Source organism: Alosa sapidissima, chromosome 11 (assembly GCF_018492685.1).
Source record: "Alosa sapidissima isolate fAloSap1 chromosome 11, fAloSap1.pri, whole genome shotgun sequence".
Classification (NCBI taxonomy): Eukaryota; Metazoa; Chordata; class Actinopteri; order Clupeiformes; family Clupeidae; genus Alosa; species Alosa sapidissima.
This window is the reverse complement of record NC_055967.1, coordinates 36398242-36418717: the sequence shown is the minus strand read 5'-3', so window position 1 is coordinate 36418717 and position 20476 is coordinate 36398242. Positions and strand designations below refer to the sequence as shown.

The following is a 20476-nucleotide window of genomic DNA, read 5'->3' as shown; positions in this document are numbered from 1 at the left end:
ACACGGTAACAGGTAACTCCAATTTTTGGAGGCCTACTCCAAGTACACTTATTGAGCTTTCAAAATATTTAATTGAAAAGCTTCACTGGAAAGGGAAATCTCTATTATTCCAACAGAACAGATACTTCGACTTCAAAATATCCTTACATTATGGATGAAAAGACTAAGAGGAAGGCCATGTCTCCATGACGGTGCTCCAGTCCATGTATGTGATCAAAATGTGTTCTCCCCACATAAAATATAGGCTGTTTTAGTGTCGCATAACACTCATTTGTTTTCATTGTGACAGAGGCAATATGGAACAACAATAGGCACAGTCTACCAAAATCCATTTCCGTTTGGATCTAAAATCCTAGAGTTATAGCTAACGCTCTGTGTGGTGAAATAGGCGGGGTAGTCCACGAGGCCACTTAGCTTACTGCTTGACGCTAGCAGCCTGAAACCTCTATAAAGGGCGTATTCAAACAGGACTCTCTTGCTTTGAGATTTTCTGCAGATATCAGAGCAAAGCTACAACCGAGACAAAAGCATTATTATACGTATTAGACGTCACGGCTGCAGGCCTTTAAATCGACCTCCTATTCTACTCCTATTGAACCTTATAGCATACCTGTCAACATTTAGGGCACAAGTTCAGTGTATCAACAACACTCAATAACAGTTTATGTGATGTGTTAATCAATTAAATTCCAAACAATTTCACAACAGCTAGTTCTGGAGTAGGCCATTCAACTAGCCCGCTTGCTTACGACGAGACTCAGGCTGCGCAGTCGGCACCCCCTTCCTTATTTGGGTTTTGGGTTGCCAGGTTTTAGCCTATGACAAAACGGTTGAAATTGAAACTAAGTGATCGTGTATGTATAGGGGGTATTTCATACACAATATGGCAACCTGAATGGATCAATGATTTTAAAATGAAGTTTGATGGCGTTTTGATGGGAGTTTTCCGGGAGAAATAACAAAACGGGAGGGTGATCTTGAAATACGGGAGAAACCCGGGAAAAACGGGAGTGTTGACAGGTATGCCTTATAGCCTAGGCCTACTGTATGTGATTAACCATGACAGTGCATATGTGCAGAGTTGCAAACAGTGCAAAAAAACTAACAATAAAAAGGGACATTCCTTTTTTACAAGAGATCAATTATCCAGAAGTTCATTTGGTTTCCTTATAGCGCACAGATTGGGAGGATATCATAAACCGTATTGTATTCCGCCCGCTAAGATGACAGGATGCTTAGATGATAAACCCACATACTGTGGAGCAGAAACCATCACTGGAAACAATCATCGTCAAGCGTCACTCAGGGGTCAGTGTCAGTGCCACTTGGGCATAACCATCTCGAGGATGATTAAGATATAGACTATAAGATATAGGCTATAGGCTATAGGGGATGATTAAGATATAGGCTATAAGATATAGGGGATGATTAAGATAGGCTATACGATATAGGCTATAGGGGATGGTTAAGATATAGACTATAGGGGATGATTAAGATATAGACTATAAGACATAGGCTATAGAGGATGATTAAGATATAGGCTATAGGGGATGATTAAGATATAGGCTATCTAGTATGGAGACATTTTCTCTCCCCTCCAAAGACATAAACACACCAGTAACTGCACCCGTTTGGCCGGTATATCAAATCAAGTTAAACGGAATCATTGGCCTTGATAAGTACGTGGACGACAACCCCTGAGTCAATATTGCCCATTTTAAAACATTACACACCCTATTTCCATTAATTAGACATCCAAAATATTTGCTTTGGGTTGTCCGATATACAAGGTTGTGTGTATAGATCTTTTAATATGTTTGATGTCCCTCCCACCTGTTTTAGCGGTTCCATCAGGCGACATGTAGATGTTCTAGGAAACGGACACTGTTTTTGTTGTTTACTATTGGGAGCTGGATGTGAGTAAGGATTGATGGGGGTTTGTTTGAATATCAAGCTAAGATTAAGAATCTCCGCCCCTCTCCTCTCTCCCTCTCTGTTTATTTTTCCATCTCTCCTGCCTAAATGATGTCAATGGAAGCCGAGCTATAGAGCTATTTATAGAACACCGCCCCCCATTCCACCGCCACCACCAGCGTCACATGGTTCAGAGCCGATGCACAATATTCACCTCAAGAGAAGCGCATGAATAAGGGCGGTGAATATTTGTGAACGGACTGGCGTTATCACATATGCCCGCAGCATAACGTTAGAAAAGTTTGTGTATAAGCTAATAGCTGAGATATGTGAGAGCATCAACTCGACCACGCCATCGCCATCGCTATGCCTCAATCAGCGCTTTAGTATGCGGCTTTCTCCAAAGACACCTACTCCTTTGTGCTCATTCATTCATCAGAACTATCCTTTCACGTACCTCTTCATTCACAACCACTTGAAGTAGGCTATCTCAATGGTCAAATGTGCGAACTCTCCCAGGGCCAAAGGGTTGGTTAGTACAGTTATGGTTATGATAAGAGCGCCAAACACAACTATAGCGCTCTGGTCATTTATTTCCTGTGCATGGCGCACTGCATGGTCGACATCTCCTCCCCAACCCCTTCTCGCTCATCACATGCCATGTTACGTAACAAGGCTTTAAGTCTCCTTCCATAATAAATAAACGCACGGTTTGCTGCACAAGCGTCTTCCATTGAGAACTCGGACTGCTATAAATAGAACACACTGTTCCCAGAATCTCTTTGAAGGGAATGAATTACAAGCACTATGCTAAAAAGAAATGTTTGAAGAGAACTACATATCAACATAACCTATAAGAACAAAAAATAAAAACGTCCCAAAGAGCCACTCGCTCAGAGAATAATAACATCATGCACCTGCGGATTCCGCAGTGCATCTGCCGTATTTTCATGACTGAGCTGCATGATCGCTCCAGTCGATGTTTAATTAATGCGAAACACGATATTTATAGCAGTCCGGTCCATATATCTGTAACTGCAACACGTGTGCTACCATTTCCCTGCGCTCCCGCGGAAGCGGACATGTTAACACTCACTGGCTGCTATATTTAGTAACCCTCGCAGTGCTGTTACTATTCCAAGCATTGTACATGAGGGGGCGAATCGTGTTTTTTATGAAAGGGAAGAGAAAGTTCCCCTTCACAAGGCGTCATTTCTAACAGTACATTTCAGACAAAGCTCTTCAGGACTGTGTTTGACCATCACGAACGTTGTGCAACTAAAAGAAAAGACACATTTCCATCATTCCAAGATTTTCATTATGTGGAAATGGTCATTTAATTGCATCTCAATTATTGACATTTGCGTAATACATGTGTTAGCCTACTACACGACCATCTTTATAGGCTAATCGTCCTCGGGATGCTGTCCAAATCAAAGCCCGTGTAGCAGAAGTGTCTCATGTCTGCATTAACGATGAAAACGTGCATTAATGCACCATAGATAGACCACAGATGCAAAGATCCAAAGATCCAAAGTTGAGATATGGCTGTCCAAAGACTATTTTGCTGGCCTGTGGGGGAGGTTCAGTGTAATATTTGTCAGTGAAGAGTTCACCTCATTTGAGATTTCAACAGACACTCCACAGTTCTCGTAGGCTGTCACTGGCAGGTACTTTATTTGGAGGCAATAAATACGAATAGACCAAGGTGTTCACCAAATGCTGTCCATGAGGTTTCTGTATTTCTTCAGATCAGATAAATGGATTGCGTAAATAAATTCCTACCTAATTGTTGCCTATTGACAACCTCGCTGCCACATAAATGATGGTAGTAGGTCTATACGGTAGCCTAGCCTATAGTGGGTTTGTTTTGGGGTTGCTCATAAAATCAACATGGGACAACATGGAACAACGTGATTAGGCTATTTGTTAATGCTGCTGTTCAGGCTCATATGAATGGCACACAATTCGCAAAATGTGGAGCCATCAGAATGAATGCGTTTCTTCACTGTATGTGTTCACTGTGTTCTGGCAAATGGAAACTCACCACAGCCTGTTTTTAAACGATTGTCTTTCTGCTTTCCTTTTTTTGCTGTTGCCCACCTCCGCCTCCCATTTTTGATTATTTTCAGCAGCAGAGTGCGTGTGCGGCACATGTGCAAGGTACCGGCTGGCTGGTCTGGGAAATACCTGTTCACGATCAATCAGAAAGTAGTTTCCATATGGACACATCGCCCCCAAGCGTCAAGATGTTCAAACTGCGTGTAGAACAATTCTATTTACGGAACAAATGTAGCGGTCAGTAGGCCTAGTCCACACATATCAAGTCATCAAGATATCAAACATTATAGAGGAAAGAGGAATAAGAGGGAAGTAGGCCTACAGTCAGTAGTGTCTCTGGATTCTAAGCACTCACATCTATCTATAATCTGCTGATTGCAGCCCATTCTTTCAAGGAGGCATGTAGTTTGAAATACCAAAAAGGGGAAGACTTCTGATGTAGCCAACTTATCTGTGATACTAATCAGTAGTCTCAGCGATCCTGTAATGAACCAAAATTCCCAAATAGGCCTGCTGAGGAAATCTGGTCAACGTTGGTCCTCTAGTGGTGAAACACAGAAAAAACATAGAAAAAACCTCACCCATGTATCAGATATAGGCATTCCATTAGTACATTAGAGTCTGTAGTTTGAGAAATAGAGGCCTCACAGGTCCTTAACTGGCAGCTTCATTAAATGGTACCCTACCCACAAAACGCAAGTCTCAACGTCCACGGTGAAGAGGGATGTTGGCCTTCTAGGCGGAGTAGCAAAGAAGAACCATATCTGAGACTGGCCAATACAAGGAACAGATTAGATTAGATTAGATTAGGATGGACAAAACAACACAGACATTAGACAGAGGAAGATTGGAAAAAGTGTTATGGACAGAAAAATCTAAGTTTAAGGTGTTTGGATCTCACAGGAGAACATTTCCGAGATGCAGAACAAGTGAAAAGATGCTGCAGGAGTAGCCTACCTGACGCCATGCTGCATGGTGGAGCTCATGTGATAAGGGGGGCAGCGTTGGTGCTGCTAAAGTCAGAGATTTGTACAAGGTAAAGGGGAATTTGAATAAGGAAGGCTATCACTCCATTTTGCAACGCCATGCCATACCCTGTGGACAACGCTTGATTGGAGCCAATTTCCTCCTACAACAGGACACTGACCCAAAGCACACCTCCAAACTATGCAAGAACTATTTAAAGGAACCGTATGTAAGAAATGTATTTCAATTAATCATAAAATGGCCCTGATATGTCACTAGACATTAAGAAATCATGTTCATTTCAAATACTTATATCACTGACAACAGTAGTCCGGCCAGGACATTGTCATTTAAAAAGTGAAGTTGCAGCCCTCAACTGATGTTGATGTTGTCATGTTGTGTTTTGGCCTGATGCGCCACCCTCCACCTAATTACTAATCATGAAGTCAGTAGTGTTTCGGCATCCGGGTTGCCAGCTCTGCCAATCGGGGGGGGGGATACACCGCTCTACAGTAATTTGAAAGTGATTGTAGTACCAGTTTTGGCCACAATCTTACATACGGTTCCTTTAAGGAAGAAGCAGTCAGCTGGTATTCTGTCTGTAATGGAGTGGCCAGCGCAGTCACCAGATCTCAACCCAATTGAGCTGTTGTGGGAGCAGCTTGACCGTATGGTACGTAAGAAGTGCCCATCAATCCAATCCAACTTGTGGGAGGTGCTACAGGAAGTGTGGGGTGAAATTTCTTCAGATTACCTCAACAAATTGACAGCTGGAATGCCAAAGGTCTATAAGGCTGTAATTGCTGCAAATGGAGAATTCTTTGACGAAAGCAAAATTTGAAGGACAAAATTATTATTTCAAATAAAAATCATTATTTCTAACCTTGTCAATGTTTTGACTATATTTTCTATTAATTTTGCAACGCATTTGATGAATAAGTGTGAGTTTTCATGGAAAACATGAAATTGTCTGGGTGACCCCAAACCTTTGAAAGGTAGTGTACGGTTTTTGATTTTATGGCTCCCAGTGGCTTAGAAACATATGGCAATTTTACATTTTTTAATTTTTTGTCCCAATTGACCTGATTCATCAGATAATCACTCAAAATCCTTTCCCATAAAAAAGTATGGTGTATAGTTGAAATATTTTGATAACTGGCCAAACAAGTCATAAAATATCACATCATACAATCATGTGTTGTGTTATATCATCAATGTTTTAGCTGCAGCGCCCTTATTACCATCAACACTAAATCAACATGCCAGGTGATTTTCTTGCAAGTTCTGGGTCCAGTGGTTTTTTGAATCGTAACCTCACCTATCTCAGACCAATCAAAATAATTGTTTCTTATAAATCTCTTGTAGTTATAATAACATGATTAGTGATTGGTTTTATAACATTTAAAGAGCCCAAGATGGAAAACCCCATTATTTGCCCCATTTTACCTGATGTCCCAGTTTCCCTGACTTCACCCTAGGTCTACATATAAGTAGAAACACAGCACAGGTGCATCACTTTTGCACCTTTTGGGAGTCAGGGGAAAACTGATTTGGGAGGCAGTGGGTGCTGGTTGGTTGGGTCAGCTGGTCGGTGGGTGTTAAACATGTCACATTTAAAAAGGAAACAAGTGTCCATACCTGGGCGGCGTTTTCCTCTCTGTCTCCCCCCCCCACCCCCACCCCCAATCCCAATACACAGCACATTGTCTCACGAGGAAGCTTCTCCAACACACATATTGCACACTGCCCTCTCCCCACATACACAGCACACTATCCCATCTCCCTTGTCATCCCCCCAACACACACACCAAGACCCCTGGCAGTTGGGTTAGCCCCTTGAGCTGTGGATCTGCCCAAGGTTTCTTCCTTGGTAAGGGAGTTTTTCCTTGCCCCTCCCCCCCCCATAAATGCACAAATAGGATGACACCAGACATAATTTCACTGCATTTCTTACATCCAGTAACTATATGAATGTGACAATAAACTTCCTTGTATCCTTGTATCTTAAAACTATAAAACTGCTGGAGCTTTGGCTGGCCTCTCATCAGGACCATGGACTGGGATATCCCCACATGCGTTTTGTCTGTGTTACGATGTGAAGCTGATCTTCTGTGGCCTTTTCAGCTAGTTGTGGCAAGACACAAGACTGGCCCGCTTAAAGTGATTCTATGAGGCAAAAAGGGGCTATCCCAGCTCCAGATGTTAGTTAAGAAGCTGGTTTTATGCTAAAGAAGAGTTTGAGGTGGTGTTACAAGCAGAATGCAACTACTGGCAGCTACACCGTGAACAGAAGCAAACATACGTGTAGTTGGACCCCTTACCATGCAGTAGACACACCTGCTGCACGTCATTTGAACTGTTGTGCATAGGTTGACTTTATGCAGCCAGATTTGCCAATAATGGTCAACATTTCATCTGCTGGCTAATATTTCTGGGGCATGTCAAAGCGTATTCTGGGGCCCCTCGCTAAAGTCCGTCACTATAGAAGACATTTCTACAGCTCAGAATGTGCCCAATCAGCTTGATAAGATTACGTATATACTTGATTTTGAATGTGGATAATAAGAGGATATTTTTACTATTAATATTCATGCTCAAAAGTAAGTGAAAATGTCAACTTTAGCCAATATGCATACATTAAAAACAGACAGAGGAATGCAAAGAAACCAGTATTTTAAAATCAAATAAATTAGAAACAAACACCTGCAATCCCACCAATTTCTACCCCTGGTTCTAAACTCTTTAAAAACTGATGGTCAGATCATTTGTCAGTAAAATCAGTTTTGTGATAGATGACTACTGCACATTCCTTTGGATAGAAGTTTACATTTACTTTGTTAATACCCTTAAAATCTGAAGTGGATTCCCCACCAGTGCCAATAACAGTACTTTTGATTGCTGATGGATTACTGTGATGTTCCCTACAATCTCACATTTTTAAAAGCAACATCACACTACAATACTTGACTCCCACCCATGATTAAGCAAATTTCACTTCTCAAAAAATGTAAAAAAAAAAATAAATAAAAAACACTGATCAATACTGTCAGACTACTGTATAGACAATCGCGAGTAGTAATATGTTTCTCACAATGACTGTTATATTAAATAGTAGTTCTTCCTATGGTATGCCTAATAAACTTACAAATCTAAATCAAAGAACAGCAACATGTGACTTCAAAGACAAGTTTATGATAAAAATTCAGATGAAAAACATTATCAGGATTTTACAAACTTGCAACAGGTTTCTCTACGTCAAACATGAATCTCTAAAAAAATTAAAAGATTAAATAAAAAAGGTACAATGTAAGTCATTTTGTAAAACAATCATTTTTTTCTCCATCAATCAAAAACAAACTATCAAAGTACAAGTTGGCAGTCCTTGTTCCACAGAAAGGTCAGGCAAAGAAGAAAACTACAACAAAATGTGATGAGGATCATTCTCTGGAAGGGATCAAAAATTCTCTTGGAAAGAACAAAAACAGGATCTAAAACTGCGCTGTTGATTGGACAATGGCACTGAGGTGATCAAGCTCAGCGCACCAATGGTCTTCTTTTGCCTCAGTTTGTGTGTGTTATATGTGGTAACAGACAGTCCTTCCCCACTCAGTAGATCCTTCCTCGGCTCCGGTTGCCTCTGCCTCCAAAGCCTCGACCTCTACCTCCTCGGAAACCACCACGCTGTTCTATAAACAAAAAACAAACACTAAAGAAAACCTTTTTTTTTTCAAATAGAAAAAAATGAATATAACTGCCAAAGTCCTCACCATATGGGAAGTTGCCGATGGTACCACTGTATTTGCCACTGGGTGGGTTGTAGATCTGGCGGGCGTCTCTCCTGGGCAGCGCTGGTGCCAGTTTCTTCACGGTGGTGCCAGTGCCCACGTCGTCCCCAGGTGGTCGTTTCTCACTACAGAACAAATCACATCATTTTCTCAAAATCCAAACTACGTCATCTTCTCAAAATCCAAACCACGTCATGGGCTTCACAGGCTGGATGGTTAAGGTTTGATTCAAGACTACAGGCAGAGGGTTAAAGCGGAGCTAGTAATCAAGGATCTTTGCTACAGGCTTGAACCACTGATAGTTCCTCATTTTCCCCCAACTTCTTTAGTCAATTTACACTTTGAGGGCTATATTTACTTTTCTGCATTTGTAACATTTTACTTGCTGGCTTACTATAGCATGGTGATGTTTACAAATGGCACTTGTTGATGCCACATGTATTGAATTTCACTACCAATCCCAAGATCCCACAAATCTCACCCAACACCTTCTTGGTGTCAGAGATCAAGACCCAAAAGTTTAGCTGTGGACCTACTGAAGGTGAGAATGTACAGTAGCCATTACATTAGAGATCCTGTGGTGGTAAGGGCCTTGAGCTGACCTATGTGAAATGCAATCAGCGAGATGCTCAACTAAGCAACACATACCCTACGGCGGCAGCCTCCCGCTGCACTGGCTTCCAGGACAGCGTGACTGTGCTTTTGTAGGAGGGAGGATTGTGAAAGAGATCCTACAGAGAACGAGAGAAGGATGCCATGAGGGATCGTGTGATTTGTTTGTTTGTTTGATTCATTCAAGAAAGGAATTGGTCATACAGTGTCATTTTGAGAGATACCTTGATAAGGACGTTGATATTGTTTGTAATTTTCAAAGCCACCACTTTGATTTTGTTCTGTAAGAGAGAAAAGGATGCAAACATTAGTTCTGGGAGACCACAGATGGATATTGTGACTGAGATCAAGTATTTAAATAGACCTTTCCCACCAACGTTTTATTTTTTTAATCTTATGTTTTTATTACTATACCAACAACACTGATTTCAAATATTTTATTTCTAACTTTTGGCAGTTCTACTTGCAGTCCAGTACTAATTGCCAAAATAAGCAAGTAAGAAACAGCAAACATGACAAGACACGTACCTCGTCCGTTTTAAGCGCCTCCCCTGTCTTGCCCTGCAGTGCAACTCTGAGCTGACGAATGTACACCTGCAGTCCTCTGGCAAAGTACTGCAACCTACACAACAGCCATGAAGCCAACAATCAAGTACAACTTATAGGACTCAGTTAAAAACATTATTTACAGCAGGCAAAACATATGAACTCAAACTAATAAAGAAACACTCTTAAGAATAACAACTTGCCTGATTTTGAAATCTTTCAACTTGTCTGCATCGATTTTGTCAATGAGGAAGTCGGGCATCTTCTTGCCAAGCTGGTGGAAGCTGAACAGGAGGCACTCCACGTAGCTGAACTGCAGCTTGGGCTCCTCGTTGGCCGCGTTCTCCCCGTGCTCACCTTCCTCTGGGGGCAGCGGCATGAACTCCTGCAGGTGGACAGACGCCACTCATCAACACAATCAATCACAACCCAAATACAGTCATCACAACCCAAACACAGTAATCACAAACCAAACACAGTCATAACAAACCAAACACAGTCATCACAAACCAAACACAGTCATCACAAAACAAACATCAGTCAAGAAAACCACTGAGGGCATTATTTTGAAAACCGATGGACTGATGGATTGAACGGATGGATGAAAATGAATTGCTGGGTGCTCTGGGCACTGTGGCTGCAAATGTCTTGTGAACTTGCTTCGTCACTGCAGCACATGCCATTTACTTTGTGATACTGATGGGTAGCGGTATTACCAGGAGTTTCTCAAACAACATCTTGAGGTTGTTTTCCAGCTTCTCCATATCACCACAGAACGGACTCATTTCTGCCAACAACTTCAAAACCTGAACAGAAATAAAGAAAGATTACGGCATTTATACCACACACACACAGTACGGCATTTAAACCTGCCTTTCAACAATCAGCAAACTGCCCCCTACACACATTCCATCTTGAAACATTACAGCGGAGAAAGAAGCACTGACCTCAAGTTGGATATTACAGAAGAGGAAAAAAAGCACTGACCTCAAGTTGGATATCGAGTTCCGCCACTGGGCTGGTCAATGTGCTGAGATTTGGCAGGACGTGGTCAGAAAAATACGTCACAAAACGTGTGGAATGCACATTTTTCTAAGGAAAAGAAAAAAAAGAAAAAAAAAAAAAAAAAGAGCAAAATGATTTACCGAAGCTTGGCGCACATACCTGACTCATGGATTATATTAGGGCTGCACGACACAAAAAACTGACATTGCAGTACATTAGTTGTTGAAATATGAGAGAGAAAAAATGTTTTCACCGGATGACTTGAATAGCTCTATTTGGGATGAACAAATTATCCCGGATTGATTTGGGTTTTTCATATGAATCAGCATGATGTAAAAAAAAAAAAAAAAAGCTGAGGAATAAATAAATAAATAAATAAATAAATATCGGTTAAAAAAAAAAAAAAAAAAAAAAAAAAATAAATTATATATATATATATATATATTCCAGTACTACTACTACTTGAGCTAGTCTGACAATTTCCTCAGACAAGCAATGCTTTAGTAGCCTAGAAATCTAGATGCGCCCCTAGCGGCCGCAAATTACATTTGCTGCCAGGGCTAGTCTAGCAACTCTCCGTTGGCTTGTGAGCTCCAGAAATCGAAACTTAATCAGGCCAATGAAATCGTGTATAGAGTCGATAGGTGGGCTTAACATAATGATTGATGGCAGAGTTGCAACGGTTTGGCTTGAATTCCCTGCTACTTGAAAACAAATAAGATGGATGTTGCTGCTGGCAAACAGTGTGACACGAGTTAAGCTTTTATTAAGTAGGCAAACGTTTGAACTAGCTAACTAGCTCCGCTGGTGGGAAACGCATGGGACTCATAGCGCTGCCGCTGTCCTATTGCGTGCAGAGGGAATTTGAAAGACAACTGATTATCCCGCCCCTCGGACTGAGCTCTGCGAACGGTGAGTGTCCAGACCCTACATTTTAATGTGGGTCTGGCTCGTCAGGCTAATGCTTTAGGCCTACAACTGATTTCAATGCACTAAACAAAAAGGCACTGCTATGGGGGAAGGGTGAGATTTTTCAACCACTGCATTACTTCAGACTTTTGAAATATTCACTAGGGATAAAAATGCTATAACCACCCCACGCAAAACGGCTAATCAAGTGGTGCAGTTGCGTGCACATCATAGTAAACCGCTTGGTTTTGCCACCGACTTGGTCCAATATTTTACTATATGTGTACGACAACATGGACATGCATACTTGCAAACTCAGAAGGGCTGAAAAAGGGGACATAATTGCGAACTAAATCCTTGTAAAGAATCCCAATGTCCCCAGTAGAGATGCGCGGTTCGCGGTTACAGCCGCGGATCGGGCGGATGACGTGAAGAAATATAATATTTTAATTAAATTCAGGCGGGTGGCGGTTGAACCAATCAAACGCATCACCCATATACATTAAAACAACCAGCGGAAGGCGGGCGGGTGCGGTTTTGAAAATTGGTCAAAAAACGTTGGTGCGGATGGATGATAAGTTTTGCTATGCGGTTACGGTTGAAATAATAGCCCATCCACGCATCTCTAGTCCCCAGACATTTTCAGACCTGTGCCAACCTTGAAGAAATTTTTGAGTACTACCTCAAACCTCACTGTGTGTGTTCACTGTGTGCTGAGTGTGTTTCACTAATTCACAGATTGGGATAAATACAGAGACCAAATTTCCCTCACGGGATCAAAAGAGTATATAGACTTCTACTTATACTATATACATACAAACATGTACTGAATTAGCACATACATTTCTGGGAAAAGAAAAGGAATGTTCTTGCTCATGCAACAGCTTCACAAATCTGATATTTAACATAACAGTAGTTTTGCTGTGCATTTTCGGCACAAGATTATGACAGTGGTAGGTAGACCTCAGTAAGTCAAATCTGATATTTGAAATTGGTAGCAACTAGTGCAATGTTGTTAAAATGACCATAACTGGAAGCTTTCGGGAAGAGCTTGGGAGTATTTTTGCATTAACTTTCTCTATACCCTGCAACGAGACCAGAGGGGAGCTACACAGGCTATCAAGCATCCTGCTGTAACAACCATTCAGGGGCACGTTTCCCAAAACCATAGTTGCTAACTAAGTTAGCAACCTTGTTGGTTGCAATGCAATTTCCCATTGCCAACCAACTAAGTTGCTAACAGGTTAGCAACTATGGTTTTGGGAAACACAGCCCACCATGTTAAACCACTTGTTTGCTAGCTTGTTAGTTTGCCAGCAAAGTTTAAAAAAAGATTGCCTACAGACATTCCTCTAGTCAATGAACTGCATTTGGCGTTTAAAGTGCATTTTGATTGCGGTCACAGAAGTAGCCTACTCTTCAGAACGAGTTAAGTGGTCCCCCTCCAACTAAAACTCTGCCATCACGTTTTGAGTCTGTAGTAAAAGCTTTTTAATTTAATAACATTTATACTCAACTATTGGTCAAGATATGATGGCAGAGTTTTAGTTAGGAGGGGGACTAAAAAGTCACTAGGTTGTAAACGTTCTAAACCACCTATACTTATTTTGTCATTCGTCCTCTAGTACAACTTTTCTCCTGCCTCGTCATTTGCCCAGTCATTCACTTGCGCTCACTGGGTTTGCTTTCCTTAGCGCGCTGTACCGTTGCTCTGTCATATGGTAGTGGGGTGGTGATGGCGTAGTGGGTAAAGAGCTGGGCTAGCGCGCTGTACCGTTGCTCTGTCATATGGTAGTGGGGTGGTGATGGCGTAGTGGGGTGGTGATGGCGTAGTGGGTAAGGAGCTGGGCTAGTGGGGTGGTGATGGCGTAGCGGGGTGGTGATGGCGTACAGCTGGGCGCGCTGTACTAGGCTTCCACTGTGGTGTCCTTGGGCACGTCACTCCCGAGTCCCAAATCGCAGGGACGGTGGCCCTTGTACAGTAATATAATTGACATTATATTGATTCATATAATTGAAATTAATAAATGTAAATGTATAACCCAGAGTTGTCATTTCTTTCAAAAGGAAGAATGTAGACTTTAAATTAACACTTGTTTTGAAGTCTTTATATGCGGCAGTGTCGCGGTCATTCTAAAATTAGATCACATATAGGTGTGAACCAATATTGCGATTTTATTACGGTTAATTATGCAGCCCAAGATTACGTCATGAATATATTTAGTTTGACTCTTCTTGCCCCAAAAAGGAGGACAGAGGCAATGAGGGGCATTAAACAGGTTAACAATAGTCTGGTTTAAAAGGAGGGCTGATTAACCTATATTGTTAGGGTAAAACCATAGAAACCAGAGTGGCCAGTGATCAACCCAGCTTTTTACGTATTTATGTTCCTTGTGTAACCAAGCAAAGGTGTTTTAGCATGCTTCAATGGAAAATGATCGTAACTACAGAGGCCATGAAATGCAGTGCTAAAGGTTGTTTACGTTTGTTTTCAAATGATTACTAGATTTTGAGTACTTTGAGGGTTTTATGGGGTTTTCACGGAGTGAAATAATGGAGCTTCTCCAATAGAGATTGCTAAAACACGTGACCAAGATTATAGGTACCTTTGGCCGTTTACATGGACAGACATGGATTGCAGCGAATCCCCAAAATGCTCTGTGTTTACCAATGGGAAAATGCCATGATGACGACACATTCTCAATCTCTATAGTTACAAGGAAGTTTATCGTCACATGCATATAGTTACTGGAAGTAAGAAATGCAGTGAAATTATGTCTGGTGTCAGCCTATTTGTGCATTAATGGGTGGGGGGTAAAAATTGCAGTAGAAGAGGGGTTTAGTAGATTAAGTGGCAAGGGCTGCATAAGAAAGGTGGGGGAGGATTGGGATTGGGGGGGCACCAACAAGGAGCACCCAAGAGCAACAGGGGCAAGGAAAAACTCCCTTACCAAGGAAGAAACCTTGGGCAGATCCACGGCTCAAGGGGCTAACCCAACTGCCAGGGGTCTTGGTGTGTGTGTTGGGGGGATGACAGGGGAGATGGGATAGTGTGCTGTGTATGTGGGGAGAGGGCAGTGTGCAATATGTGTGTTGGAGAACTTACAGTTGCTGTGAACTGCCATTGACTGCCTACTTGAGCTAAACATTTCAAAACATACCAGTGCACCAAAGATTCAATCAATGGCAACATTACATAACACCCGTGTTACATTTCACCTCAACAGTGTGCCCAATGTCTCTTATTAAAAGCTGATGTATTACTTTACTTACTAAAAACAATCCTGGCAGCAATGCCCTTGACAGAGTAACACAAACTGGTAAATGGCTAAGAACCAGTCATGTACTCAGATCAGTGTTAGATAGGGCTGTAACGATACAAACCGGATCGTGAGGTTGGTGTATCACGATTTTTGACCCACGATTCGATACGAATCTCGATTTTTCTTTTCTTTGGGAGGGGGGTAGAGAGACTCACCGAGAACAGGGGCAGAGCCTGACGTGTGCACTGCAGCAGACGGTCTACGGCGTCGGCGTCGGCCGGGTTGAGCGCCTGCTCCAGGAAGGCCTGCTCTACCACCAGCTCCACCAGCTGCTGCCGGCCGCTCACCGTCTGCAAGTTCTTCAGGCCGGACAGGATGCGCATCAGCAGCACAAACTCCTCCCCCGTCACATCCTCCAGCACCTGGGGAAACAGCGCAACACCGGGGTCACCGGGGTCAAGTGGAGCTACAGACAAGAACACAACACCGGGGTCAAGTGGAGCTACAGACAAGAACACAACACCGGGGTCAAGTGGAGGTACAGACAAGAACACAACACCGGGGTCAAGTGGAGCTACAGACAAGAATAACTAAGAACACTGAAACACCGGGGGCAAGTGGAGGTACAGACAAGAATAACTAAGAACACTGAAACGAAACAAAGCAGTACAAGCTGTGGCAGGGCTTATCAGTCAGTTACTACTCCCTGCTAATCCACTTCTCATTCATTCATCCATATTAAATGGCCATCAACAACCACAATAGTGAGACTCCACCCTTTCCATCAGTGATTGTTAAGTTTTTTTTTTTTTTTACTTCAATGATGATTGCATCTTTCCTGACTTACTTTCTTGGTTTCAGTGAAAATATGGTCTTCAACCTCTTTTGTCATGACATCTTCAGGCATCGTCTTGAGTTTGGTGGAGAGAAACTTAATAGCGCGCTCCCGCACAATGTCCTCTCCGTGCAGTATCTGGCTGAACAGACCGCCCAAAGTGCCTGGAGAACCACAACATGCAACAGGATGAGCACAATGCACAGCACGTCACATAACTAAATACTACATGCAGCATCTGGATAACATTTCACAGCATCAACGGTCTCATGTAACTAGATTATACGTGCTGCATCTAGATGAAATAAACATCAAGTTCATCAAAAATATCAGTTTTAGCCTTTCCATTCATTTGACACTGCAGCAACACTAACTGTTTTCAGACATGTCCTCCGCATTATATGCGGATCTTTGTCAGACAGATGTCCAACCCCTCAGGTGATTCAGATATGATGCTTACATGCGGACATTATGAGTAAACTACACCAATGCACATGAACAGACTCTCCACGAGGTTGAACAGGTTGAACGTGGTCGAACAGGCACATGAATAGAATCTCCGCATGTTCTTCTCTTAGTTCAAACATGAGCTCATTTACATAATGTCCGTCAGAAATAGGAGGGGAGTAGTAGAACAGCCGCCTAAAATCAGAGTTCCAAATGTCGGGACGTGCTGTTCAGATATACGGCCCACCTGCTGGATATCCGCAGAACATGCGGACTTACACCGATGTCTGAAAGCAGCTACTGACACACTGGTAAAAGTAAAACACAAAGAAATGTACCTTTGGCATCAATCTTGAATATGGAGATCAATGCTGTGTTCACTTGGTTGAACTCTGCAGAATCATCTGAGCAGGAAACATGCAGGACGGCATGAATGGAAAATCTCAGTGCATAACAATCATCCAGTATTACCGCTTCTATGACAGCTGCAGGTTTCTGCATCCCTCAAGAAAATGTTTTGACGTCCACCGTGAAATGAGTGCAAGTTTTTATAATTACTACATGTCACATTGTACAGCGTGACTAAAAAGATACCATCTTACTCTACACAGGCTGAATCATCTTGATGACCAGGTTATGAACTCGCAATAAAATGAAAAATGTAATGAGTAAATGTCAATGCACTACACTGTGTAAACCCCCCATACTCAAATAGCTGCCCACAGGCCTTTTGTGGCCCTTGGGGTATCTATTAATGGCCCTCAAGCTGTTTTGAAAAGTTTTTTTTTAATTATTTAAAAAAAAAAAAAAAAATGTCAATCTCGCTGCCTGCTCTTATTTTGAAACCGCGATCTCAATACGAGGCTGGGGGTTGCCTCCATGGCAATAATAAACAGATAGCACTCCAGTCCAGCCCTCCCAAACTCGAGACAGTGGCTCTTTCTCAATGCCCAGTGTTCTAGCCTTGCTAGGACGTGAAACGCCCAGTGATGGGGCATTTCACGTCCTCTTTGGTGAACTCCGTGGAGTATCCAATCACCAAGCGTTTCACGTCCTAGCAAGGTTAAAACACTTGGCATTGAGATGGCCCCAATCACTCTCGGCAGCAGTCACACGTTTACCGACCGGAGCCGTAATGGCATGCTCGAAATTTGCCCCAAAAAGAAAACTGGACAGCGAAAACCGCCAGTTCCAACCTGTGTGGACAGAAAGGTTTGCGTTCTTTCCATCACCGTCCAGCACTCGCCCCCTCTGTGCTTAATATGTCAAGAATCTGTCGCGGCAATAAAACTAAGCGATGTGAAGCGACACTACGAATCAAAACACAAGCATTTTGAAGAGACATTTCCGCAAAACTGAGATCAGAACAACAAAATTAAATGCTCTTAAAGCATCATATCATACATCCAACCGAATCCTCCACACTTCTTTGACAAAGCAGCAAAAGGCAACAATGCTCCCTTAGAGTAGCGTGGGTTTTGGCGAAGCACATGAAGCCATTCACGGATTCAGAGATAATGAAAGAATGCATGATTGATGTGATGGACATGTTGCTTGAAGGCAAAGAAAAAGAGAAAATGAGAGCCAAAATTCAACAAATCCCACTGTCTTTAATATATGCCCAAATTAAAATTATATTTTTATTTTAGGTAATATTTTTGTTTTTAATAAAAAGGAAATGTTATGTTATAAAATAAGTTATAAATGTTATACATAAGTTATATTGTTATGATACGTTATCGTACACGGTCCCAATAAATGTCCCCATGAGTCACTGAAAAAAAGAAATTGTGGCCCCTCATCATTTCTATTTGAGTACCCCTGGTGTAAACGATAAAACCACCAAGGCTGTTGAGGAATCATGTACCTGTTTGCAAAAGCTGTGTCAGGATGTCCGCCACTCTCGGAAGGTTTTCTCCAGCAGCAAATCTAGGGAGTTCCTTAATAGCCTGCCTTCGGATCTACAGAAAAGAGAACATCAAGGACATGCGAACAAGCCCAAACCAAGCAACCCATCTAAGACCGTTTTACAAACATGTTCATATTCTTACTGAGACATCTTCATCTTCACATAGGTCAAGCTGTGCGTTGATGGCAGCGTCAGCCAGTTCAGGGAAACTGCTGAAGAATTTAGGGATGAACTGGGCCGCCAGGCGTTTCTCCTTCGGGCCCCCCTTCACCCCATCCAGAATGACTTGATACGCATCCTTGTGCTATGTGAAAAGGAGCAGAGGTAAACATTACAACATTAAGTTAACACAATGTGCAATTGCTAAAGGTTAAAACACCATTTAGTAAGTGAAGCTTACTTATGCAGCGCCGTTTCAAACGTGAAGTTTTAATGTTACCAACTGGTTAAAGTTAGCTAGTGATACCTGGCGATAAATTAATGTTATTGGCCACCTAACAATAAAGCAATTAACTGTTGGCTAATTTCGTTTAATTAGTTAATGCTAAATGCGTCTGGTTGGGTTAGTTAAAATATAACGTGCGAGACTCTGGAGACACTAGCTAACATTAGTTTTAATATCCATCTCACGTTATATCACTTAGCCAGGAAAGCGGACAATCCCATAGGGTTAGCCAAAAAGCTAACAGTATGCGCTGGCTAGTAAGGAACTGACATAGCTAACAGATAACCCGTAGGCTAACGTAAACGTTGCTACTGCTAGCGTTGTGTGTGGCTTAACACACGGCCATGCTGTAACATTATAATGTGTCCTAGCTACTTAACTAGCTTACTTAAGAGTTTGGTTATTTATAAGGTTAGCTATATAGATTTGTTTCCCACCTAATCGCAAACGACCCACAAAACACTCTCTAAACCGACTTACCTGACTCAAGTTATCCTTTGCGTCTGCAAGGATCCCATAGTTTCGATACAGCTCCTCTACAGTGGCCGCCATCAGCTTGTGACCGTGTTTGTATAACGTTAACCTTAGCTAGCGTTTGCAAGATAAAATTCCTTGTTTGCGAAGTTTCTTCTGATGCCAAAATAGCAAATCCAGTGAAATTTTCTCCCGCCTGCAATACAAACCGGGAAGGGGAAAGGGAATGGAAAATACTAGAAACCAGCGAGATGATATCCCACTGCTTCTTCCTCGCTTTCAAGCTGTTGATGCTACAAGCCCACGGCGACCACGATAGACAGAGCATGCGCATACGATTCACCAAGTACGCAAGCGTCACATATGACGCCAGGGTAACGAGCTCCGCCTATCTACAATCTTTGCTGGTAGCCTAGGCAAAGATTGTTAAGGCGGAGCAAGATATTTCATCAGGAGCCACTTCCCAGAACCCGGATCGCACGAGGAGGGGAGGAGGGGAGGAGGGGAGGAGGGGGGGGGGGTCAAAATCCCCCTTTATGCAGAGCAGAGGCAGCGACTGCTCCATTGAAGTCTATGGTCATAGCTCAGAATTTCACCACATATGCTAAGGTCTTGGTTCTATAGAGTTAGGAATGTGAATTTCGGGTACATTTTCATGATCCTTAAACCCTTCTGAACATTTCAGGTACATTTTTAGCATTTTTGAGCAATCCAGTTTGGAGAAAATCAACCTTATATCAGGTGTGCGCCGGTTATTTATGCCGCTGCTGTTGGCCAGTTGCAACTTACGCTCGTCAATACGTCATCGACACGCCTCTTTATGCAGACAGGATTCGATCCCCATAGAGCATCACAGTCCCGCCCACAGGAGTTTCCGGAAGTAAGAATTCAATGCAATTTCTCCATTAACAATTCGGGTATAAGCCATAAAAACTTAACTGCACATGGTAGACTCAAAACCAGCTACGGCTGTACTAAGCGATTGTGTATGCTCATATAGACGCCAAAAGTTTACGGGGCACTAACCTCGTTTTGAGATAAATGTCTTTTATTCACGATGTCTTGGATAAGTACTTCATTACCCACAATCCTGAACAATCCCACAATCCCACAGTGATGCCTCTGATTGGTGGAAAGGCCGTTATGATCATAGTTTGAAACTTTATCAGCGAAAATTATTGCCAAAGATGGCGTAGTCTTTTACTGCCTATGGAGAAAATCTTAATATGAATAAAAAACTTTCTAGACAAACATTGGTACTTGTATCAACAAGGATTGTGGTTTACATATCACACAAACTTAGTC

General features: G+C 42.2%; 1 protein-coding gene across 2 annotated transcripts; it reads right to left on the bottom strand.

The window, feature by feature from the left end:
• Nucleotides 1-8113: 8113 nt before the first annotated feature.
• api5 (apoptosis inhibitor 5) lies at nt 8114-19510 on the bottom strand. Of its 2 annotated transcripts, none has more exons than XM_042110797.1 (14): nt 19178-19510; nt 18395-18556; nt 18211-18304; nt 16682-16735; nt 15909-16060; nt 15277-15483; nt 10872-10976; nt 10601-10690; nt 10088-10269; nt 9867-9960; nt 9563-9619; nt 9375-9457; nt 8709-8851; nt 8114-8627 (listed from the first exon to the last, which is right to left on the bottom strand). In XM_042110797.1, the coding sequence occupies exons 1-14, from the start codon at nt 19247-19249 to the stop codon at nt 8548-8550; spliced, it is 1575 nt and encodes a 524-aa protein (XP_041966731.1). In that variant the 5' UTR covers nt 19250-19510; the 3' UTR covers nt 8114-8547. The 2 variants fall into 2 exon arrangements, with proteins under 2 accessions (XP_041966731.1, XP_041966730.1); XM_042110796.1 differs by having other exon boundaries at nt 16682-16747; nt 19178-19509.
• Between the last annotated feature and the right edge of the window lie 966 nt (nt 19511-20476).